The sequence below is a fragment of the Aricia agestis genome, chromosome 1 (genome assembly GCF_905147365.1).
Source record: "Aricia agestis chromosome 1, ilAriAges1.1, whole genome shotgun sequence".
Lineage (NCBI taxonomy): Eukaryota > Metazoa > Arthropoda > Insecta > Lepidoptera > Lycaenidae > Aricia > Aricia agestis.
The window spans coordinates 12,555,332-12,580,864 of record NC_056406.1 but is presented as its reverse complement, the minus strand read 5'-3'; the positions used below and the strand labels follow the sequence as shown (position 1 = coordinate 12,580,864).

Below are 25,533 nucleotides of genomic sequence, written 5' to 3'. Positions count from 1 at the left end.
CAAATGAGTAAGGTGAATTTATTGATAGCCATTATGTAGAATTGTAGATATTTATTATTTTTATAATATTGGTGTACGGTACGCGAATCATTTGACGTTATAATACATGATAGTTGATACTTAAATCGTTAAGGATGCTAAGGGGGCGTGTTACGTATATATAACCCACATTAAAAAATGTAATATAAATAGTATACATATAATTTATAACTAGCTATTTGACCGAGCTTCGCTCGGTATTCGATATAACACGAATAAAATGACATTTGCTAAAAATGATTCCTAGCTAGATCGATTTATCGCCTAAGTATACTAAATTATACTAAATATAGTAGGTAATATACTTACTAAATTTCAAATTTATAAGTAGGTATACTAAATTTCATGAAAATCGTTGGAGCCGATTCCGAGATTCCTTTTATATATGTCAGTATATATGTATATATATATATATATATATATATATATATATATATATATATATATATATATATATATATATATATATATATATATATATATATATATATATATATATATATATATATATATATATAAACGAGCAATTCTTATATATATATATATATATATATATATATATATATATATATATATATATATATATATATATATATATATATATATATATATATATATATATATATATATATATATATATATATATATATATATATATATATATATATATATATATATATATATATATATATATATATATATATATATATATATATATATATATATATATATATATATATATATATATATATATATATATATATATATATATATATATATATATATATATATAAGAATTGCTCGTTTAAAGATATAAGATATAAATAATAAATACTTCACATGAGAAAAATTCGTTCGTTCCTACTTACTTACTCGACCAGCTAACTTGCCACTTACCAGTCATTTACGACCAGTGAATTAAAGAAAAAAAATAGTTTACAAAGTAATTTATTATCCAACAATTTTCAAAACTAATAAATAATTATTTATATATATATTATAATATTTAAATTAAGGATTACAATTTTATAGATGTGAAACTCTATTCTGTCATTCGCTTATTTAAGGCCAAGTGGCCCGATTTTCACACCTCTTAAGTCCCGTGTCGATTCGATCTTAATTCTCAGCTGGCTATTTCATTCGCGCGTATTCAGGAGCAGGAGAGGAATGACATTCCGGTATGAAAATCGGGCCCCAGGATTTCCGTTGGCGATCGGGCCTTTGCCCTTGTTACGTTGAAATATATATATTTTTTAATTCTTATTAATACCATTACTTTTATTATATCTAGAACTTTTGCAGATCAGCCTTGTCATTTTTATCAGCATTAAATCGAAAACGAAATTTAACATTTTTGGCGTATTTTTTTTCATTGGTAGAAATAAAATAAATGTATCATTAACACTACCACATTATACATAGGAATGTGATTTAAAGATATTTTTAGAGATCGTTACATAGTACGAAAGAAAAGAAATAATAAGTACCTATTTAATTTTAGGAGTCTCCAAATAGTGAATTACTAGACGGATAAGAATGCAATATTGCAATATCTTTCATAACACAATTATTAATACTTTTTTTTTGTGAATTTACCAATAATAATATTATATAAAGATAATAATATAATTAATTTTACAACACCTGACTGACCGAATATCATTAATTCTATGAATATCAAAGTCAATTGTAAATCTAATCTCTTATTTATTTAAATACTATAGTATGACGTATTTAAAAATCATGTATTGCTAAATACGATTAATATAAAACCTAATACTTCTACTTTTTTAACTATGTAATTTAATTGTATATTTTCCATAACTTATGAGATAAAAGTTTTAATTCAGCATACATTATAGCAGTACATAATTTTTATTATATTTTGTGATAATGTTATTTCATTTGTAACGACTGTATTTGCATAACATCTTTATTATCATGCTCCGTTACGACCCAACTTAAAATTTGACGCTACGAAAGCCCTACTTCACGGGTTGTATTAAGTTAATAATTATGAAATCAGTTTTTTTTGTTTTTACGAATATCAAATAGATTTTTGGTAGTTCTCATGTACGACACTAAAATATCGTAAAAAATAAAATTTACACCTGACACTGATCGGTGGTCTCGTCAAATTGTTATTAATTATTTTTTCTTTAAGCTCCACAGTGGGTCTAGGAAGTTAAGGGGATCTTTCATGTCACCGCTCTTCAGCCCCGGCGCTTGTTTCATCTCTTCGAACGACTCTCGGGAGAATTTGTTCCGTTGGCTGGAACTAGATGGCGCTGGTGTCACCGGGGTGGGCGGTAGGACAGACGCGCCGCTCGGTACCGCTACTGTCTCCCCGTTGAACGATGTAGTTCCTGTATGAGTTTCATTGCTTTAAATACTAGTTAGAAGATTTTTGGTCATGCTTTCACGTAGATAAGTCGTTTTGTTGGTAGTAGACATTAGACAATCTAATTTTTAAGTAAGTTACCCTCTTAATTAACGATAATCAAGACAAGATCTTCATAGTTACAAAGTAATAATTAAATACACTCACAGTATTAAAAGATATTCAAAGTTTTACCTGAGCACAGAACACCTTGCGCGTAGAACAGAACGGTCCTGTAAGCGTCGGCCAAGAACTTGGGATCTTCCATAACATTCGTCCGATGTCTGGCGAGGCTCATGCACGCCATATCTAACGTGTCTGAAAATATTATCTTCGGTAAATAGGTCTATTTTAATTGTCAAGAAATTTGTTTCTCGAAACGATATTATGTAATATGATAGTGAATTTACAAAAATATAAATCATGTCAAGTTTAAAGTTACCTATGTTTAATTAAATATAAAAAAAATTATATCTATATATATAAAACTCAAACTGACTGATTGACATAGTGATCTATCAACGCACAGCCCAAACCACTGGACGGATCGGGCTGAAATTTGGCATGCAGGTAGATGTTATAACGTAGGCATCCGCTAAGAAAGGATTTTGATAAATTCCAACCCCAAGGGGTTCAAATAGGGGATGAAAGTTTGTATATAATAATATTCTTAACGCGAGCGAAGCCGCGGGCAAAGCTCGTTACCAATAAGTGTTGGGTATCCAGCTCGCACTTGGCACATGGCGAGCAGCAGCAGAGCGAATGCCACGCTACGCCCCGCCCCCGCGCCGCACTGTACGCACGCAGTGAGCGGCGCGTCACGCCCCTCGTACGTGAGACCGAGCGTGCGATCCGCAAGTAGTACCAGCGGGGAACATACAACCCTGTGCAGATAACATAATATTACTAATGACAATAATGCAGGTGCTATGTTTATGGTTTTTTTAGGTTTTCTGTAGTATTGATTTTGAATTTGTAAATTCTAATTAATACGTACGTGTATTTTATGATAATAATAGGTGTCAAAAGCAAAAATCCTGAAAATTTGTAACTAAAGAAACAAAACTGCTTCTTCTCAAGAATAATTACCAAATAGTTTAATTTAAAGTTCAAGCTTATTAAGTGTGACCCTCGATTTAAAATACACCAAATCCTTTATCAAAACAAAAAAAAATGATCGTAGAAAATGGAGTAATCTTACTACTTACTTGGCAGGATAAACATTAATTTGGTAATGCGTCACAGAAAGTTCAGTATTTTCAAGTGACAGTCTCAATTTTCGCTCAGTCCAGTGCACATTGCATTTTACTTCTTCTAAAGTCACTTTTGGCCCATTCCTCAGTTCCAAACTTTGACCCTTTGCTGTTGGCCAGTAAAACTCGCCTTGCATCTAAAATTCGTATTCAAACATGTTTTTTAAAATTGTTTTCTATGTTAGGTTTATTAGGAAGCAATTAAGAGTGCGACTAACCCAAAAAATCAAACATCGTCCGAAAAGGATCTTCAAACTCACGCCCTTTTTCATATGAAAAAGGACGTCGTCCTTTTTCATATTTAAAAGGACGACACAGATTCATCGCCAAATTAGTTTTTTCTCAATAACTCGATAAATATACAATATTTTAAAATCCGCTAGGTCTGTTTCTCAATGATAGAATTTTATACAATGTGTCGTCCTTTGTCATATGAAAAAGGACGACACAGATTCATCGCCAAATTAGTTTTTTCTCAATAACTCGATAAATATACAATATTTTAAAATCCGCTAGGTCGGTTTCTCAATGATAGAATTTTATACAATGTGTTAAAATATTAACTTAGTTCAATGCACGGATAGCCGTGCATTTAACTAAGTTAATATTTTAACATTTTAATATTTTAACATGCCTTGAATATTTTAACATCCCTAAATGAAATATTCGTGAAAATTAGATGCATCTTTGTGATTTTTTTCTATCGAGAAAATTTTAAGATATCGTGTTTTTGCTCAGATCGAATTCTTGGAAATATAATGTAGTATCTAATTTTAAAAAATAAATCATATCGGGGCTTATTTTCAAGTATAAAAATGAATTATAAAATCGTAAATTTTGGGTCGGTCGCCCTTAAAGTCCGTTAGTCGTTACTAAAGAAACAAATACTTATCGTATCAAAATAACTAACCTCGATTTCGGTTTGTAGACATATAATACAGGCTATTTTATTTTCTAAAACAGCTTTCCAAAACACTGCCGTTTCGTTTTCGTTAGGACATTTTGCTATCACTAGAGGAATGCACCATGGAGACAATTGCTAAAAAAAATAAACAGATTATAGTAATGATGTATGATCACGTTTTACACTTCTTAAACTTTATTAAAATGAAATCAATAAAAAGATATATTAAGTTTATTACCTTATAATATGTGGCATTAATGTAAACATCAGAATCAGACTTCAGAGTCAGTCTAGAGTCATCATAAGGCACAACAGCAGTCACTATGTTGTCTCGAGTGTGTTTCAAAGCCATTTTCTTAGATCTATTACTATTTTCTTTAACCTGGAATGCAACAACGTCGATATTTTATTAATCACTATAAAATCGTTTTTATGTGTTTAAAAAGTATTTTACTGTTCATGCGTCATACCTGAATATCTTGATAAGTTTTCCATTTAGATTCTAATACTGTTAAACCATTCGAAGTCTTTATACTTAAAGTATCAGTCAATCGCTGCAAGTCTTTGACTTCTTGAGTGAACTTATTAAGCAGACTTGGATCGGCAAAAAGATCCTTTTTAGGTGGTCGCTCTATAACCTCTTCCTTCTGTATATTCGGTTTTACAGGTTCAACTTTCGGAATAACGGTCGGTTTTACAATAACTTTTTCAGAAATCTGCGGCACTTTTATATCGGGTGTCAGTGGCTTTTGTTCTACTGTAAAATCGATGTCTGATAGTAAATCAAACGTCGATGGTTCCGATTGTTGATCCAAAGTAGGTGCCGCAGGTAATTCTGCTTTTTTTTCATGTCCTTGTGATACACTTTTTGTAGTTCCGTCGCTAGTACTTTGTGTAGTTTCAACGTTACTCGGTTGTGAGACAGACTCTTTCTGCGTTTGAACTGGAACGGCGGAAATAAAAAACTTTGAATTGCTTACAACATTTATTAAATTAAATACATGTATATTGTGTATATTTACAACAATAATTTATAGTAATAAGTCTTCCTTACCTTGGTCGTTACTAGCGTATGTGACACTCGTATCTGGAGCCTGGCCAGACTGCATGTAAGTCGAGTTGTTCATGTTCGCCCCGTAGTTCGTCGACACGGGCATGGACGGAGACGGTTCGTAGGACTGGTTTGTGACGGTTTGGTACCCGTAAGGTAAATTGTAATATATTTGGTTGTTGTCTGAATTCGAGGTGTTCTGTTGTGGATTTTCGGAGGGCGATTGCATGGTTTCGCACGTTCCAGCACTACTATACACTCCGTGTGTATTAAAATTTTGTTCGTTCGCCACGGATTGGTTCAAATTAGTCTGGCTCGTGTCGTAGCTCGTGTAAGAATTTTGCGAACCGTAAGTATACTCGTACGCTCCCGTTGCGGGGTTGAAAGTATAGCCGGGATGATTTTGGAATGTCTGGCCATAGTTTTGTTGATTACTTTGCTGAAGGCTCGGTTGATTTACTTGACTACTACTTTGATCTTGAAATGTTTGGCCATAGTTTTGCTGATTACCTTGCTGAAGGTTCGGTTGATTTACTTGACTACTACTTTGATCTTGAAATGTTTGGCCATAGCTTTGCTGATTACCTTGCTGAAGGTTCGGTTGATTTACTTGATTAGTATTTTGATCTTGGAATGTTTGGCCATAGTTTTGTTGATTACTTTGGTGAACATTGGGCTGATTTACTTGACTAATACTTTGATCTGTCTGATAACCGACTGACGAGTACTGTTGCATACTCGGCATGTTCGATAGAGCCTGCCCAGTTACGTGGGATTTTATTGGCTTATCGAGAGCATCGAATTGCGACAGATTCGGGTCAACGTAGGAGGATGGTTCGTTTTGCATGTAAGTCTGACCGGTACTGAATGTTGTTGTGTTTGCATTCGTTGTTGTAGTGACTGAGTTTTGGACCGTGGAATAAACGTAGGGTTGGGAAACGTTGTCGTACGCATTTGCAAAGGAATATTGCTGCTCCACGCTGTAAGGGTTAGAGACGTATGGCATAGAAGCCGACACGTTCATATTCATGGCAACGTTTGAAGCCGGATTTGACACATTTGGCATAGCCTGCTGAACACTCGTATAGTTGGCGTAGTTTGACATTTGATTTGTAATACTAGGATTCTGTTCGACTCCGCTGTTGCCCGCAACGGAAACGTTTTGACCGGTTATATTCATCATGGAATTTGAAGGGTTTTGCACTTGAGAAATGTTGGAATAAGAGTAAGGATCATTTTGTACGGCACTATTCGGAGTTTGGTTAAACGTGTTGGGATATGCCATTGCATTATTAGCCGTATTTATGTTTTGCATTTGATTAGTTACATTTGTCGTAGATTGAGACATAGCTGCGTAAGAGCTAGGTACATTTTGGCCCGGTACACTCGAAGCAGAGTAGGCCATATCTGGAACTGCTGGACTATTGACAGCATTTTGGTCTAATTGCGTGGAAGTTCCACTGGTGTATGGGTAGTTGGAGCTGTACTCATTTGACATTTGCCCAGTAGTATTAGTGTTGAACTTTTGACCAGCATTGCTGTAAGTCTGGGTGTTCGAAGTATACATCTGCGGGTACTGAACGCTGTAATACGTTTGAGAGTAGTCCTGGGAGTTTGGATCAGGTTTCGCAGAAATCTGCATCTGCGAGAAGCTCGCGTTGAAGTCTTGACTCACTGGGTTATACATAGAAGTGCTCTGTTCTGGAATGTTTGCTGGATTTTGCATGTATGGGTTGTATTGAGTGGGATGAGTAGGAGGTTGTGCCATCGTTTGGTTCGAATAGGAGTCTTGGGATTCAGTGACAGAAGTAGTCGTGTTGTTCGTCGCTGAGTAGTAAGGGTTCGTGTATATTTGGGGGTCCGTCATTTGGGTCGAATACTGCGATGGTGTGTAAGGGGAGTGTATATCTTCGGGCTTTATATATTGGCTAGGATGGGCATATTTAACTTGGGCGTAAGTGTCTGAATCTGTTCCATAGCTAGCTCCGTATTTGGCGTAAGGATTTTGCACATTTTGCATTTGGGGCATAACTACGCCATCTGGTATACTGGGAGGAGTTAATTCTGTCGCTGTAAGAAATTTTAACATTTTCAGTATTTTAAATACTAAGGGCCTGTTTCACCACTTCCTGATAAGTGCCGGATAGGCTATCCAGTATCCACCACTCTTGATAGATAGAGTATGCAGAATCTGTCAATAAGTTGTGGATAGCCTATCAGGAAGTGGTGAAACAGCCCCCAAATAGCATTGGCAAAAGCATTGCATTGATTAACAGTTACGTACCTTCGGAGCCGACTGGTGTAGGTCGTACTGATGTCGGATAAATAGTTTCCGGGTAATATGTATCCGCTGGCAAGGCTTCTGGTTGAACTAAAAGGGAACACAATGTAAGACTTATAATATGCTTGATATGACTTATAATGTGCTACACATAAAATGTAAAACATGTCCAGATGCTGGCCACTATGTTCGCATAGAACTTCGTTTCGTTCTCCTTTCTTCGGGAACCGTACATTTACAACGTTTTAACAGCGATAGATGGAGGCAAAAGTTACAAACAGACGGCGACAGTAGTTATAATATAAGTGTGGACCATGGATGCGTACCGTGAAAAGTTAGTCAAATTGTGTCTTAAAGACCGTTATAAAGAGATAAATAAGTAAAAAAGTTATTCAGTTATTAGATAATTTCGCAGTATTTACCTTGTGGAATCGAGCCCCTTGCCATTCCTCTGTTCTTCATGTAGGGTAGGTAGTCCTTAAGTTTCAGGGGTGCGCCACTGGCTGGTGTTGGAACGGCATCAATGACTTTTGCCGCTGAAGAAGGCGTAGACTTTGGAGCTGTGTACAAGAATATTTAATTATAGTGTATAATGTTTTTTAAGAATATTTTATTAATTTTTGCAACATCGTCACAAACGCATATATATCAATTTTATATTAAGGGTGGGTTGCACCAGAGGCGTGGTCAAAGTTAAAGTTATGGCTAACTTTAACTAACCTAACCTAACCTTAACTTTGACCACAGAATTTGACACATGACAGCTGGTCCGACAAGGCTTCAAATGAACGTGGGCGGCGGCGCTGCTGGTAAAGGAGAACTGTCAAAAATGGCGTTTTTGTATGATGACAGCGTTAGTTCCTTTTTTCACCACGTTCATTCAATGCCTTGTCGAGCCATAAAGTAAATATACCTAGCGGAATAGAGCAACAATCTCGAGCTGTCAAACGTAACCGAAATTGGTTTTCATCTGTGTGAAAAATATGTGTACGTATACACTTACACAAGCATGATTAAACATGATTTCTATGAGATTAAATTGTCAACGTGCGGCACGTGCCGACTGGACGTCAAAAAAAGAGTGCTGCTGTCATATATCACATGTCTCTTTTTACCACGCAGTGTTACTGATAGTGACATCTCTCTTGCTCAGGCCTTTGTTTCTCTATTCCGCTAGGTAAATTAACTTTGTGTCGAGCTCAAGGTTAAATATGGCGTCCATTTTTTACTTTAACCAAAGATTTGACATTTTTCATTGTAGTTATAGTAACAGTTACAGCTAAAGTAAGTTGGTGCAACCCACCCTAAGAGTTAAAGCGTTTCCGAAATGTTCGCGTGAATTTATGATCAAACTCTGTTTTACGTTGCTTACAAACTGACGCTGTTCGCGTGTCTGACATTTCCTTGATAAATCTCGCTACATAATAACATTTTCTTTATGCATGGTGTAAACAACCTATGTACTTTTTGTTTGTTTGTTAGTAGTGCAACGGTCTATTCTCTGTTTGTTTGTGTGAGTTTGGCGACAGTGGTTCTGGTAAACAAATCGTGGTATGTCATTTCTACTGTTTTTATTGTTCTGTGATCATGAACATAAGGTAAATGACTACGCGGCCGGCGCGGCGGCGTGCGCCCCGCGCCGCGCGCCGCGCGCTACCTATCCCGCGCGCGGTGTCCATGCGTTGGATAAATAATTATTTAACTTTAAGCTACATTTATTCAGTGATCAATTGATATTATTTTTTATATATTTTTTTTTTTCATTTAATATAATAGCCAAATATCGCGTCCTCGAGTATTGAACATGTCTCACCAGTCATTCTGTATAAGGGACACATCCAAACTCTAAAGTATTATCACTTAGTTTTGTTACACCTTGTATAAATATCAGTACTAGCTGACCCAGCAATATAAAAAATAGATAAAAACCTATTCTCAGTCGTCACTCTAACGTGTACTACATACAAAATTTTGTATCTACAAAATTTCATTAAAGTCGGTTGAGCCGTTTTGGAGGAGAGAGAAGAGGAGTAATATTAAGCACAAAATAGACGATACCTTAGCATTACATGCGTTACGTGCTGCCATGCACGAATGATCGTTTATTGTATTGATTGGCGTGAATGACATGCAAACTACGTGCTGTACATTGATTGACAAGTTCTTTAATTTTTCGTCCTGCAATATGTGCATGACATGCACGCATGATCGTTTCGCGATCGGCAATCGGCATGTCATGCAACAATTAATACTGTCACGTAGATGCATGTATTACTGCATGCTGAATTACCGTCTAGGGAGCATTTTAGAAATATAGATAGACCCTCACCCTCCTGCCTGGCCATCATCTGCGCGCGCTCCTCGCGGTGCACCTGGCACACGCTGCGCAGGCGCGCCAGCAGCCCGCCCACGTTGTGCGCCAGCTTGCGGTAGAACTCCAGGCCCTTCTGCGACTTGCCCAGCAGCTCCGCGTGGGAGTCGTACGAGGTTATCAGCGCTGAAATAGAGGTTTAATTAGAAGAGGTCCACTAAAATGTATAATACAATTATTATTAGACGTTATCGTAAGCCGTTGTGAAAGTTTTCTTCATTAACGTCTTTGTGATAAGCGATCACTTTATAAAAGTTTTATGTAGCCAACAATAGAGAGCTTCAAGTATTAAGATCGGCATTCACGAGCGATCCATCGATCTATTTGGCACGCTGTCGATCCAAAATTCGTCCATGAATGTGAAAACACTGGCATGTCGGTCCAAATGGAACGGCTCGACGCGATGGAATTTCAACTGCGCCGAGCCAATTGGCGCGGCGCGCTCGTATGGTGTTACTCGCGAGGCTCGGTGCGACATCGAGTATCGAGCCAATGGCACGAGAGCCATCTGGATCGCTCGTGAATGCCTACCCTTAAGTTATTGTAACGCAAATTTTTCATGATTTTAGATTCATCCTTCCCTGTGTATTACGCTATAAAATTTTCTATAACATATTAAACCCCCCCCCCCCCCCCCCCCCACTCTTATTTTTTTAACCGTCTCTCTAAATCTTTCACAATTTAGTAGTGTCCGACCGAAGCTTCGGCTTCGGCGGCCGCAGCCTTCGGCCGCCAAAAAATCCATCTTCGGCGAACCTTCGGCTTCGGCCTAAAACCCGGTCGAAGGTTTCACCGAAGGTCCGAGCAACCGTCGAAATTGAACGAACTGTTACGAAAGACTGTGTGAAATGTGAATCGTGAGAGAGCGACGCGATGGACCGGTCGTGTATGGAGAGGGCGCTGGGAGTCACTGTCAAATACTAAATTCTTATTATTATTAAATACAATAAACAAACACTAACTTCTTAATAAATCATTTAATTTTTTATTAAGAAGTTACTGTTTGTTTATTTCATTTTTTAGTCTAGTTTCAGTCTAGTCGAGTTCAGATCAGGTCGAGATCAATCAATCAAAGACTGATTGATTGGTCTAATTATTGTTATTTGCAAAATAATAAAGAAATTATTATTTTTTACAATAGTACAGTCAAGAAAGTAGTTGTAGAATGCGTGAGCGGGAACCTAAGAGATTTCTGATGGAACTTGTTAAGGGTGCTTAGGGACAAAACATACTAAAAGTCCTAAGTCTGTTTTGGTTTTTAAGGAGTGAGGGGAGGGTGATAAAAGTCAAAATTTTTGTTTTTTGGCTAATAACTAAAATACGATGCGTTGTAGCCTGATTCTGATTGAATAGTAGCTTTACCGCTTCTATGCTTCGTTCAGTAAGTGAGAGGGCTGTAAACACATCCCCTATGTGTTGCCGCGTCAATGGGTGTAAGGAGGGGCCTTACACCCATTGACGCGGCAACGCACCAGTAGCACCTCTGCTGTTGCAGACGACGCAAGGCATTACGATAACCAGTTTCCACCAGATGGAACATACGCTAATTATTGTTAGCCTGCTTAGTTAAATGTATAAAAAACATTCGGGAACGAGCTGGTCAGCTACATTTTTTCCTACAATTACCTACATTTTGTAAACCAAATCAATATTGAAGTTTTGAAATAATTTTAATATTCATTGTAGCTTGCAGACAATTTTGAACAAAATTAATTACCCGCCCCCTTATTAATAAACATTGTATAAGCTTAGAATAGTTATGCAGTGTTTTGTTCCTGTCACACAAGTGACATTTTTAATTGGATTGTAGAAGACAAAACATCGTGTAACTATTCAAAGCTTATACAACGTTTATTAATAAGGGGGTAAGAGTCGAGATTAAGATTATAAACCTTCGGCCGAAGGTTGTGGCGATTGCCGATTAATCGGCTTCGGCTTCGGCCAAAAATAGACCTTCGGTCGGACACTACTATTTAGGGTGTATAGTCACAGTGTAAAATAAATAACGTTTTAAAACACGATGTTCAAGCTCTTCCCGACTCCCGTCACATGTCACGAATCATATTATTAAGATTTAAGCGTATCGAAATTTAGTAATTACTTACCATTTATAAGTCCCTCGCGTTTCCTCAGCACCTCCGAAAGAAGTCGTCTGGAGTCACCGTACGACGCATACAGTGACGTCAGCTTGTTGATTATATTCTCCTGAGCGGCAAGGTTTTGTTCGATGATTTTTACCTGTACAAAAATTGAAAATAGTATATTAGACTAGATGTTAGCAACTTCATTACTCCGAAATTCGTTTATAACGCGGAGCCTTACATTTTTCCGGCATAATATTCCTGGGTCTCATCAGTTGAGTTTACGCGTGAATATGTAACAGACAGGCAGAAAGTCACACTTTTGCAATAATATTTTTTGGTATGGATCATTATAATAAGTAGTAATATTAAGCTTCCTAGATCTTTGTCGAACAAAATTTAAAGTTAAATTAGAAATACGTCATCCCATCTGCTTATAGCCTCAAGACTGATGCACAATAAAGGAGAAGAAAAAATGCGCACCGTATGACCGAGCCCGTCGCGCTGCCGCTGCATCACGATGTTCTTTTAAAGTGTACACATGTTACAAAAACGTACCGTGGGCGTGTGCTTCTCGAGCTCTGCCTTGAATATCTCGTCGGGCGGGTCCTGCGGGCGCTGTAGCAGCTGCGCCGTGACGTCATCGGCGGCGACGGCGGCACGCAGCTGCTGCACTAGCCCGTCGCGCTGCCGCTGCATCTCCCGCGCCTTGCCCACCACGCGACGCATCTCCTTCATCGAGTCGCGATCTAGACCCTCTGCGATAGACAATAAAGTCGTTAACGTGCGCGCTTCGAGGACTCTAAGGTTACAATACGATACATATTACGACATAGGATGCATTTCGACATAGCCTATTCGTGAATGGTGAGCTCAAATTGAAGGACGCCATTGCGCCTGGTTGTTAATCCTAACATACTAATGTGTATGGGAAATAGGATTATTATCATTAACTATCATTTAGAAAGCTTTTCCGAACCTAATTATATTTTCTATTACCTAACTACTTAAAAAACACGTCTATTAATTTACTAAGCACACAAAGCATAGGAAAAGAAATTAACTCACCAATATTTTCAATACTTGGTATCTTATGTTCAAGAACTTCGAGAGGTTGGGATAGGAGGCGCAAATTCGCGATATGCAGCGTCATAGCCTTATGTAACACTTGGTTTGACTCGTTTGTTCGCAAGTGTGCCTCCTGATACTTATGATACTCCCGGGATATCTCCGTCTGAACTATTGAAGGTGGTCGAGGACCCATTTGCTTCTGATATTCCTTTTCCTTCATTGTTTCTTCCTGCGCAAAGAAAAGATGTGTAAGCACTAAGCGCAGGAAGATATCAACAATAAATAATTGCTTTGTCATTGTATGATTAAAAATATACTTTAAGAATTTCATTTGATTTCCAGCTTATCAATACTCTTAAAATATCTACAGACTACATTTTTTTTTAATAAGTAGCATTAAAAGAGAAAGTGATGATAATCTTACTTGAATGAGTGTTTTAATTTCTTCAAGAGAGTGTTCTACGTCACTGATGATTTCAGCTAAACTGTTCATTGAATCGACCAAAGTTTGAATGATTTCAGATTTGGCATTCATTGCAGCACACCTATCTACAATTTCTTGTGGAATCCTGTAAAATAACATACTGTCTTGAACATGGAACTGAATTAAATCTAAGATCAGTGATTCACAAGTGACAGCATTAAATTGTCTTTCCTTTTAGTAAGTATGGCATATTAAGCAAACAATTAATTTTAGGTTAAAGTACTACTTAAAGTCTATAATTTTTTTTTCTCAAAATATAGACTACTAGCGACTCGCCCCGGCTTAAAAATATGCACCGCACGGGTATAAAATATGATATAGCATGTTATGTCACTCACTAAAAAAAAAGATTAAAATCGATCCAGTAGTTTTGATTTATATTCATTACTACCCGTGGCCCGCATTAATGGCCGATACCGCCTCAAAGCTACGTCCCGCAATATTTAAATCTTCGAAAATATTCATTTAAATCATATGATGTAGAGGGCCATATGGATCTATATTAAATTAACAATGTATTTAAAGTATTTAATTGAATAAGGATAAATTCTGTATTGGTTAAAATCGCTTCATAAATTAGCCATTATTTGTTGTAAAAAGTAATTGACAAGAAAATGTTATTGTGGGATATCCATAAGAGATAAACATATACCATCGCGAAGTTTTCTGTAGACCTTTTCATTGTGTACAATACTTAGTAAGTACATTTTTTTTTTATTAAATAAGGGGGCATCAGAAGAGCTGCAGGTGCGTTGCCGGGATTTTGATAAACCTCGTAGGGTTCGGCCTGCGTTTGCAATGTAAGCGGAAAAAATTAAATTATTTACGACATTAGATTAGAAACCTCGAAAATAATAGTATTTCTCCACTATTTAATGATTGTTATTATACTTAAAAAACTTCCTCTTTAATCACTCTATCTAATAAAGAAAACTGCATCAAAATCTGTTGCGTAGTTTTAAAGATTAAAGGAAACAAAGGGACATGAGGACAGAAAAAGCGAATTTGTTTTATACTATGTAGTCATTATTATTTTAGTACAACCTCAAATCCTAATATAGTATACATTTTCATGATAAAGTTGGGTACTTTATTACTGAAGGAGTTCTTATCTTAGGTGAATGACTTAAACCACATACTATCTTATATGATAAAGTTATTTTTTGTCTGAGTCATAACTCATGCTTTGTCAATTTTGTTTTTATACAGGTTTAAAAATACTTTTTTACAACAAACAACATTGAACATTTAAGACTATACAATAGACAAAAAAGCACCATCATAACAACTTACTTTTGATCAGAATCCAAAACATCTAATTGATCAAGTTGTAACGAAGACATGAATTCTGTCAGTTCAGTGTTCTTTGCATCTGTGAGTCCAATCACATGACGCAACAATTTAGCTTTCTCTTCAGAGTACAAAGATGATGCTTCATGTGCTCCTATTGGGACAAGTCTGGAGAAAATGTCGGGTCCTGATATCTGGAAGAATCAGTTAATGAGTAATTACAAACATATTAAAATTAATAATAAGAAAAACTAAGTAGGTAAATAAATACAATTTCTTCAAGATTCTGATAAATACCTCAGGATCATTGAAGTTGATGGGGACAGGTTTCACCAAGCACACGGGCTTGAGCTCCGAAAGCAAGTCCTTGTCTGGCACTTCTTCATGGTAAATAAACTCATTCTCATTCTTTGCAGCCTTCTTCTTGCCCTCAATTACATCATTTGTGAATGTCAAAGCTTCTTGTGTCACTTGTACAGGTTCAATGTACTTGGCTAGCTTCCTGGCTTCTCCCAGTCTATCCACGGCCAACTGATAATATGCCAATCTTTCACCCATTTTTTGCTGCTCTTCTGCATTCATGCCTAAAGAAAAAGAGGTTTAAGCATTTTAAACAAAGTTCTTGATCACATCTATGAGAAATTCATCAAATATTAAAGTAAAATATACCTTGGTACAAACAGACAATGGAACCAACATAAGACATTTTGAAAGAGATGTAGCGGTACCAAAAATTATGCAATTTCTGCCCAACAATCTCATTTACACTCTCTGAGTCTTTAGTTGGTCCAAGCATTGCAAAACTAGATTTATAAAAGTGTAGCACCTGTGTAGCAACTGATCCTGAAAAGTGTAAAGAAAATACAATTGATACTCAAATTATTTTATACTTCATTGCCCATTTCACATGGTAGGTATTAAATTGCATTTTTTTAATAATAGATGTACAGTAACATACCAATAACACTTGATTTTCTTGTATCTTGTATGCTTTTTTCTAAAATGCATTCTTGAGCTTGGGCATAGCATATTTCTTGCAGTAGCCTAACTATTTCATGACAGAGATCTGCTCCTGAAGGTTGTGGATACTGCTCTCTCAATTGTTGAAATGCCCAAGCAGCATGTTGAAAATGTTGACAGCATACTTTTAAGCTGTCTGGGCTATTCCTAGGTTCAGAGGAACCTAGCTGGGTGTGTAGGGCTCCAATATTATACAATATACATGCCATTTCAAACTTAATATCTGCTAGTGAGCAATTCATATTGGCATAAAGGTCTTTCCTGAAATATAAAACGAAATTTAAGTGACAAAATTTTAACAAAGAAATCAATACCACTGTCCACTAATCTAATTATTATATTTACCAGGCGAAAGTACAAGCCGCGGGCTGGCCCTTGTTCATCGGAAATCTACTCTGCATGGCTCGAAGTTGGCAGAAATACCTAGTCAGGGAGCATAGGCCAGCAGAATCAATAGTTGGTCTTACGGCTGCAGATCGCAGACCTTCTAGTTGGTGCAACTCATTTCCGTAGCTGTCGGGGTCTTCTCGATATGCTTCAGCAATATACTATAAAACACAGAACACCATAATTAATGTTAATTAAGGCTCATGTATTCGAAAAATAAGTGAACGGGGGCAATGAAAGATGATGAGCAAAATTACCTGTTTTAACTTCGGGCCAAAATGAGTACTCTCTGGGCTCACTTTTAGCTCAAAGCTCAAAAGTTGCACCTTCGGCACAGCCTCCATTATTTATTTAGTTTAAAGGACAATCTTCAACAATAATTTTATTTATTTCGTCACAAAAATTTACTGTGTTGAGCTGTCATTTTTGTTTTATATTTTTCTGACAGATTGCAGAAAGCAGATATACCACAGATTAGGTACTAGTAGGTAATTAGTATAATATATGTAACACTCACGCTCAAGACCGTAGTTTTTCCCATAACCCAATGAGGGATTTTCCTATTTTTTTAATTTGATTGTCAAACAGTTTCCATTTTAGTAACTAGATGGCGTATGGGTAGACAACTACCGGTAATACCATCAATAATTGCTACAAAACTGGGCAAAATAATGTAAAACTTGATACATTTCAATTTGAAAAAGACGCAATAATATTACAATGAATAGGATAATAAAGCTGTTATTATAACGATGTTTTAGCTAAAATTCATGGAAGAAATAACCCTATTTACCGATATTCACACCAAATGTCACAGGAATTATAGATTTTGGTTTTGACAACATCTTACCTGTACTTGTGCAAGATAACGGATATTCAATGGCTAATATTTTACCAATAATGAATATCAAAATCCCAAATAACACAATTTGGGAAAAAATAATAAAAACCACACCAACAATAAAAAGTAGAAGAAGTTTGAAAGTGACATGCCCGCCAAAACTCTTTCAGTTGTCAAGTTTCAGTTTGACAAGTTTTTATTATGTCAGCGTGTTCCTAAACTATTACCAGTGTACTGGTCTAATCGCTTAGGCCAATGATCGCTTAGGTTTAAGATATTTTGATTTATGTCACACTTGACAGTACACTGATATTTTTTTGGAAACACAACCCATATGTAGTCAGTGATGCCAACCTGCAGATAATTTCAGATCGGCGAGGAACCAATAGAAAATCTAGAAGTGTCTATCCTTACGCCATCTAGTTAAGACTGTTAAAATTAAAATTAAAAAATATAAATGAAAATCCCTCATTTAGACGTCTTAATATGTCGGCTGTACACTCTCGCCGAGATACAGCGAGGCGGCCCGAGTGCGAGAGTGTAAATGGGTGCGCTCGCCTCGTCTCGCCTGTTTCGGACCCTTTTGGGTCCGGACTCCGGTGTCTATATAATTGGAATCTCGGAATCGACTCCAACGATTTTCATGAAATTTAGTATATAGGGGGTTTCGGGGGCGATAAATCGATCTAGCTAGAAATCATTTCAGAAAATGTCTTTTTATTCGTGTTTTATCGATAATCGATAAACTGAAAAATATGACTCTTCCTGACATCTATTGGCGATTAATAATACTATTTTGTTAGCAACTAATTGTTTTAACGACCAGCAGATGGCGTTATTAAGTAACACGTAGTCAATGAGTGTTTGCTACACCGAGCAAAGCTCGGTCATCCAGGTACTAATGCTTTATACGTCTATGAATGATTATAAATGATTCCGTAGGTAACTAAATTTAGTCAAGTGGAATAGCATATAGGGACCGTGCAGAGCGATGACACTGCCACTAGTGACGATTAGCCGAAACTTTTACGAACATTTTATTGTCAAGCTCTAGTCAAGCTACGGAAAATTATTAGACTGAGGATAGTATTGAACTTGAATCATCTTGTCAAAGTGTTGGTTCTCAAAAGGATGATTCTTCAAGTAGGAAAAAGATAAATAGTGCAGTCTTTGTGTGTTATATAAAGAATACTTATATAGTGTTTGCACTGATGAGGTACACTAGTTAAAAATAGTGACAGACAAAAGTTGTAAAGATGGTAGATATCGAGCAAATCGCAGAAGGTTGATGAAATAAAAGCATTTATTTTAGTGAACTTGTTTTATTTTATTAATCCACAAGCATTTTCAGTAATTATTATAAGTATTTTTGCATCTTCATTATTTTATTGCAATATTTATCAAGATTTTACTTTCTATGAATGGTGGATGCTACTAATTTCTTTTTCAGATATTTTCTTAGATAACTAGATAAGCTTTTAAATACATTTTTATTCACGCTTTCGTTCTTTGTTTACGGTTAGAAACTCATCCATATTCAATAATATAAATGCGAAAGTGTAGACGTCTGTCAGCACTTCACGCCCAACTGAACCAATTTTGCTGAGATTTGGTATGGATTGACTTTGAGCCCCGAGAAAGTACATAGTATACTTTTTATCCCGGGAAAATGTACGGTTCTCGCGCGATAAACGTTTTTGGCGCAACGGAGTTGCAGGCGTCATCTAGTCTTTTACTTTAATCCTTCGATCGGGGATTCTTGGAAATCTGTTGTTATTCTCGCGGCCGCATGTGGCCACTTGGGAGTGTAAGTATAAATCATTTATAGTCTAAAACATAAAAAAAAACACTTATGAACTAGCCGGGGTCAAAGAGAATGCGAAGCCAAAGTCACTCACAACTCACAAGTTACTTCTTTTACTCGCATCGTGTCGCTGCTGTCGAATTACGACGCCCTCAATAGTTTCTGCACGGTCCCTATAGTATATACCTCAATGGATTTAGCAGTTCCCACTACAGATAAAAGGTTGAAACCATCTGGCAACCACAAACTATATAGAATGCTAACGCATCAGACGGAACTCTTCCATAGTGAAAAAACGTTCCTTAATAACCACTCATATTGATTTTGACATTTTGTTTTTTTTATAATGGGACTGGAGTTTAGAGTTTGGCAAAAGTATTTTGGGCTAAAAGCCAAAAGGCTGCCATAATAAAAAGGAAGCATATATATATATATATATATATATGTAAGTTTTTTTTCTATATTATCTAATACTTTAGGGTGTGTACGACGTACGTGTTCCTTGTAGAGAGTTTATTGTGAAAGTAGCAGTGCTGAAAGACAAAATTTTATTTTCACTTTTGTATGGGGAAACTCGTGACCCTCGAGCCCTTGCCCTTATAAAAGTGAAAAAAAATTAGTAATTAGAAAAAATTAAAAAATGAAACAAACACGGCTTGTGTAAATTTATTTATTAAGTTTTTTATTTTTTAATTTCGTTTTATATTTAACAAAAGCTTTATTTTGCATATTTGGCAAAGATTTATTATGTAACCTACTAACATCCGTTCCCTTCAAGATTTTATTTATGACATTACACCAATTAAAAACTGTTAATCTTAAAGTTAACACCATAAAATGCTCAGCTAGGGCTTCCCTGTGCTCATCACACCCCATGGAAGCAAACAAATTTCTGGATTGTAGTATGTTTTTTAAATTTTTAATAACACCTTTATTGTGAGCTCGCTCTTCCAGGTATTTGTTTGCCTCCAAATTAATTATGCCAAAGGCTCTCACGGCACTCTCAGCAGGATAGGTCAATTTATTTTTGATTTTATTATATTCCTTATATTTTATCAACATGTTTACCTCATTAATTGATGTGTTAGCTTGATTTTCTTTAATATATATGTTATGTTCGCAGTTTTTGCACCTTATTTTCGGCATTATTTTTTTGAGGACCCATCCTGCTGTGTATGCACGTGAGTGCACAGCTAACCTTTCCTGTTTAGCTGACTTTGTTTGACTTTGGCTAGGGGTTGAGTGTATATTGCTACTTGGGAAGTTAGAGGATTCAAGTGACTCATATAAATTTACATTATCTTTTTGAGCTTCAAACAAGGTTTTCCATTTCAAAAGTTGGTCACCTGAATCCTCTTCACAATTATAACTATCCGAATGGAATTTTATGAATCTTGTTATTAATAAGGAACGGAATGTATTTTTAAAAGTATGGGTACTTGGATTATTATTTCTAAAATTATACGCCCGCACTTGACCAAAAAAATTTTCTATTGGGTCTGAGTTGAAATAGCGCGGGCGCATAATTTTAATGCCTTTACTTTTAAAAAAATTATTAATTCTTTGGAAACTTTCCAAGGTTGTCACCCAATTTTTTAACGTAGGTACAGTCAATTCTTTGCCAAATTTGTCCACAAATCGTATTCCTTTGAGTTTTTTAATAGAAGTATTCCAAAACTCATGGTGTATTGATTTTTCTGTCACAGCGTGTCTCAAAGGTTTTCCTCTGTTTTTCTTCCCTCCGAGGCTCGCTCAATTTACAGAATCAAATAGATCATCAAAAAATGAAACAATCTCCGCTGTATTTTGTAGAGTTTTGCTCACTCTTTCTCCATTAGTATAGTGTGCTGAAAAAAAGAAAAGGAAAGATATTTATTTTTAATATACAACAAATATTTAAAAAAAAAAGTAGGTACACACAGCAAACGCCAATAATATGTATGAATATCAAAATACTCCCATTATTTTGATAAATAATGAAATATAGTTCAGCCTTCATGACACACCTACTACAGGTACACGTCCTACTCTACTGATGTACTTGTTGATAACCCCTCAAATACATCGTTGATACCACAAGATGTTTTGATCTTGCTATAGGTTTCATAATATTATTTTGAATCAGAGGCAATTTTAAGTGAATATATTGATACGAGCTAAGATAAGTAGTTTTTAATATTTAAGCAATTATTTACAATTATCAACTTACAAAATTGTGCTGTATAACATAATGTGGCTGCAACTGTTTTGCTCAAGGCACGTACGCAGTTCTTGACCTGAAAAATTAAAATCTTTTTTAACAGGCCCATCCACAAAATATAATAAAATGACACTGTATTAATTGAAAATTGAAAAGTATATAATACCTTCATTTTCTTTATTTTGTCAGGTATAACATGTTCGTCATTTAATTTGTGCAACAACCTCATCTCGGTATGGTTGCAGTCAGTTTTATACACATCCACAATGTCTTCCCACTTGGCTATTTTACCCTCAAATTTAATATTTTTTGTTAAAAAATTATTTCTTATGCCCTTTATGAGGTGTGGAGGGTCATAAAAGACACTCAATGTGTGGTTATTTACCACGATGACGTCATCTGAAATTATAAAAAAGAACACATTTAAATAGAGAGGACAATTAATAAGTATGCCTGGCAGAAACTGCTGCTAGCAGTAAGTAGGTTAAACTAAGTAAGTATAAATATATATAATATTCTATTTTATGTCTCGTGTAGGTATAAAATACTGACCTAAAGGTTTTCCTCCTTTAATTTGATCCCTTCGTGTATCTACTTTAAGACTTTTCACTGCCGATTGGAATGCAGAGCCCTGATCACATACCAGAGCTATTGGTAGTAATCCTGACTGCCCAACAGCACAGATGACATTTTTGATAATGCTTTTCAGAGTCTGACTGGACGTTGCTCCTTTGCAAAAGTAGAAAACTAAGGGTTGCTGCCATTTATAGACAGCACCCCGTAGCATAAAGACTAATGCATGGTCAGCGAAATCATTTGTGCGTTCGTTGAGTTCCACAAACCCATCTATAACATCTTTATGCTTGTCATAATTCAATTCTGTTTCCAATGCCACTTCATCAAATAACACTGAGCAGTACTTTTTATTATCTTGCCACGAGTCAACCTGAAATAAAGTGTTTATTATAAAGTATTTGTAAAAATAGAAATAATATTTAAACTCATAAAAGAAATACTGAAACTTTACCTCTTTTTTCACAGCTTCCATAATGTGGCTATTAACACCAGATTCAATATTTAATTTTGCTATCATTTTATTTAATGTGTGCTTCGATGGCAAAATAAATATTTTATGCAAAAATTTGTAGCATTTAGGGCTTTGTTTCATAATAGCCAATGATATTAATTTTTCCTCATCTGTAAAACGTCTTCCCTTCATTTTTTTTGGGCATTGCTTTATTTGCATCCACATCATTTTTTTTGCCAGCGGGTTCATGTTGGCTGTTAATTTTTCGAAAGACATTTCTTTCGAGAATTTCAAAGCTCGTCTTGCTCTCACACTGAATCGTAGTTGCTTACGAGACTTAGCAAATTCGTGGTATAGTCTGGCACAATTGGGTGTAAGGTTATGCTTTCGTGCAATAATACGTCGTCTTGATGTTGGTGTTGATGGACACATAGGAGCAATTTTTGATCCTGAAAACAACAATATGTATTAGAGAAATATTTAACATTTGTATAGTTAACTATAAATTTATATGAATATATATTAAATAGATTTATATGGGACCACCAGTGAGATACACCACCTTTCAAACAAAAAAATAATTATCCAAATCAATTCAGGCATCTGCGAGTAACAGCTGAACATATATATTTTTTAAGTCGGTTAAAAAGACTTTTACTTCTCAGATATATTCTCGGATAAGAATAAGAAAATATTGAAAAGGCTCACCACTGGTTGTTCGCTTTTTAGCATGGTGTGTGATCAAATCAAATGGTTTAAAAGTAATGGCAGAGCAGTCTCCCTTAATGTTTCCTATAAATAAATATTTAAACATTATACATAGTTAAAAAAGTGCATGATGTTCCACACCAAACTATTGTATAACTTATTTTGATCTTTTGTAAATCTTATTTTTTTAAATATTGGATTTCAGTAAAATAAATAAAGTAAAGTAAAGTGCCAAGCCTTACCATCATTCAACTTTTCATTTTCAACTTGCAAAATATTAGAAGCACTTGCACAGGCTGCTACCACATTATCTGAAAAAATTAAAATGATTTAAGTACTTTTCCAGTGTGTAAAATCAAAAATGCTTGTATGTGAAGACGGATAAAGATAATAGTGAGGGAGCTCTAGAACAATTTTTTTTTATTACTAACAAGCTAATTTTGCATGAGTGGCTTCATTTTGATAAGACGCCCAACAATTTTATCTGCGAAAATCTCGAAAGTGGTAGCTAACAGAGTTAGAAAGGACAAAAGATGTCGATTTGGTGATCCTAAGGTGAGTTTAGTTTTTAATCTAAAGGTAATTTTCTAAATGATAGAAAAAAACCTTTGTCCTACAAAATATATGGTTTGATCAAAGAGTTTCAAGTTTTCAACATGTATTGATGACGAGTTAATTTTTTTTTATTACTAACCAGCTGATTTTTTGTATATTAATTAGCTAATATTTATATAGTTTTACAGTCGTATTGTCCCCCAAATACTGTGGTACGTTATTCCAGTCCTACGTTCAAAAGTTGTTAATGAGCCATGAGCCACTGGACCATTGTTCTTATAGCGGCAACAGATATACACAATCTGTAAAAAATTCAGAAGTCTAACTATAGCGGTTCGATTTTTCGGACCTTTAAAAATTCATATCTTTAAAAATATTAACTTTATCGTGAAAAGTCATAGGATCTTTTTTATTGGTATTTCAATAAAGAATATAAAAAAAATTGTCCAGTTGAAAAATAACAATTCCTTGCAATTGTTTAAACAATTTTGCACCGGGTTGCGCCATGGCAACATGCATTTATATCATCAGGAGGGCAAATTGAAGAGGATCGCATAAAAAAATTGAGGTGGAATAGTTTCCGGTACTCATGCGCCGACTCGTGCTGCACTATGTTTATTTGTACAAACTTCAAACTAAAATCTTACTTCCTACTTATATAATCCTTTTTTTTTTTACAAATATTAAAAAGGCAAAAGTTTGTGAGTTTCTTTGTTGCTTTATATAATTAAACTTAGTGCTATGGTTAGCAAGGTGGCAATTTAACCCATCAATCCCCAAGCGGCATCAGACTGCCGCATAACAATTAAAAATATATTGTGTCTGCGATTACCACGATCGAGGTATAATAAATCATGGGATTTATGAGGTATGTACGTAAGTTCTTAAAAAATGTATAAGTATGGAAAATCATGGTGATATCATTCATTTAGATAATTATCTTTAGATTAAACACTAAACCAACCTGTTAGTAATAAATATTTTAGGATCACCAAATCTTTTGTCCTTTCTAACTGTGTTAGCTACCACTTTCGAGAATTTTGGCAAAGAAGATTGTTGAGCGTCTCATTAGCTTGTTAGTAATCAAAAAAAATTGTTCTAGGGCTCCCTGACTATAACTATTAATTTGAAGTTTTTCATACGACAAAACCAAAACCTTATTGTTCCGCTCACAACATGACTTAACAAAATTTATATTTTGATGAGTTACTTTAAACCAGAAATTATGTGTTACAGATTATTAACACAACTTACCTATTTCTAGTTTACTCTTGGAAATCAATTGTTATTCTATTGTGTCGCGTTCACCGGTGAGCTTATGGGGGTTGATGGGTTAATGATAATTATTAAGTACTTACTGGGCTTGGGTACATCGTCACCAACATTAGGCGAACCACTTGAGATTTCTTCTGGCTTAAATAATGTTGGATAAGCGCCGACACGTAACCGAGACCTAATTTTAGTAGCAGACAAAAACCTTTCCTCAAAATGTTTTTGGCAAACAAACTGTTTAAGCAAGTCTTGCTTGCTCAGGCTTCGCAAATGTTCACTATTTATGCACTCAAGCCACTTTTGGAGTCCTGTCTCAAAACTTGGAATTCGATAGAAATTGACGTCCTTTCGTCTACTATCACAATTCACAACACAGCACTTATAGTACATCTTGAAAAGTTGTACAGTATCACTATTTTGAAAACTAGGAGGATAAGTTACGGAAATAAATCAACGCAAAACTTCACTCGCAAGCTCGCAAAACAGCAATGGCCGGATGGGAATATGGCGAGAC

General features: G+C 35.5%; 3 protein-coding genes across 3 annotated transcripts in view; 1 reads left to right on the top strand and 2 right to left on the bottom strand.

The window, feature by feature from the left end:
* Positions 1 to 1,689: 1,689 nt before the first annotated feature.
* Positions 1,690 to 17,035, bottom strand: LOC121725492 (tyrosine-protein phosphatase non-receptor type 23). Its single transcript, XM_042112523.1, has 21 exons — positions 16,870 to 17,035; positions 16,571 to 16,773; positions 16,164 to 16,486; positions 15,875 to 16,048; positions 15,503 to 15,789; positions 15,209 to 15,399; positions 13,856 to 14,000; positions 13,429 to 13,660; positions 12,919 to 13,118; positions 12,385 to 12,517; positions 10,238 to 10,405; positions 8,331 to 8,468; positions 7,912 to 7,998; positions 5,631 to 7,697; positions 5,047 to 5,519; positions 4,815 to 4,958; positions 4,583 to 4,711; positions 3,628 to 3,809; positions 3,125 to 3,303; positions 2,615 to 2,737; positions 1,690 to 2,405 (listed from the first exon to the last, which is right to left on the bottom strand). The coding sequence occupies exons 1-21, from the start codon at positions 16,954 to 16,956 to the stop codon at positions 2,188 to 2,190; spliced, it is 5,883 nt and encodes a 1,960-aa protein (XP_041968457.1). The 5' UTR covers positions 16,957 to 17,035; the 3' UTR covers positions 1,690 to 2,187.
* The window catches only part of LOC121726217, a 40,566-nt gene continuing 27,005 nt past the window's right edge, over positions 11,973 to 25,533 (top strand). The window contains exon 1 of the mRNA XM_042113493.1: positions 11,973 to 11,992. The gene's annotated coding sequence lies outside the window, so the exon portion shown is untranslated. The remainder of the gene's footprint in view (positions 11,993 to 25,533) is intronic.
* On the bottom strand, positions 20,777 to 25,011 carry LOC121726617. Its single transcript, XM_042114091.1, has 8 exons — positions 25,002 to 25,011; positions 23,435 to 23,503; positions 23,193 to 23,276; positions 22,485 to 22,933; positions 22,010 to 22,403; positions 21,624 to 21,856; positions 21,467 to 21,533; positions 20,777 to 21,104 (listed from the first exon to the last, which is right to left on the bottom strand). The coding sequence occupies exons 4-8, from the start codon at positions 22,914 to 22,916 to the stop codon at positions 21,010 to 21,012; spliced, it is 1,221 nt and encodes a 406-aa protein (XP_041970025.1). The 5' UTR covers positions 22,917 to 22,933; positions 23,193 to 23,276; positions 23,435 to 23,503; positions 25,002 to 25,011; the 3' UTR covers positions 20,777 to 21,009.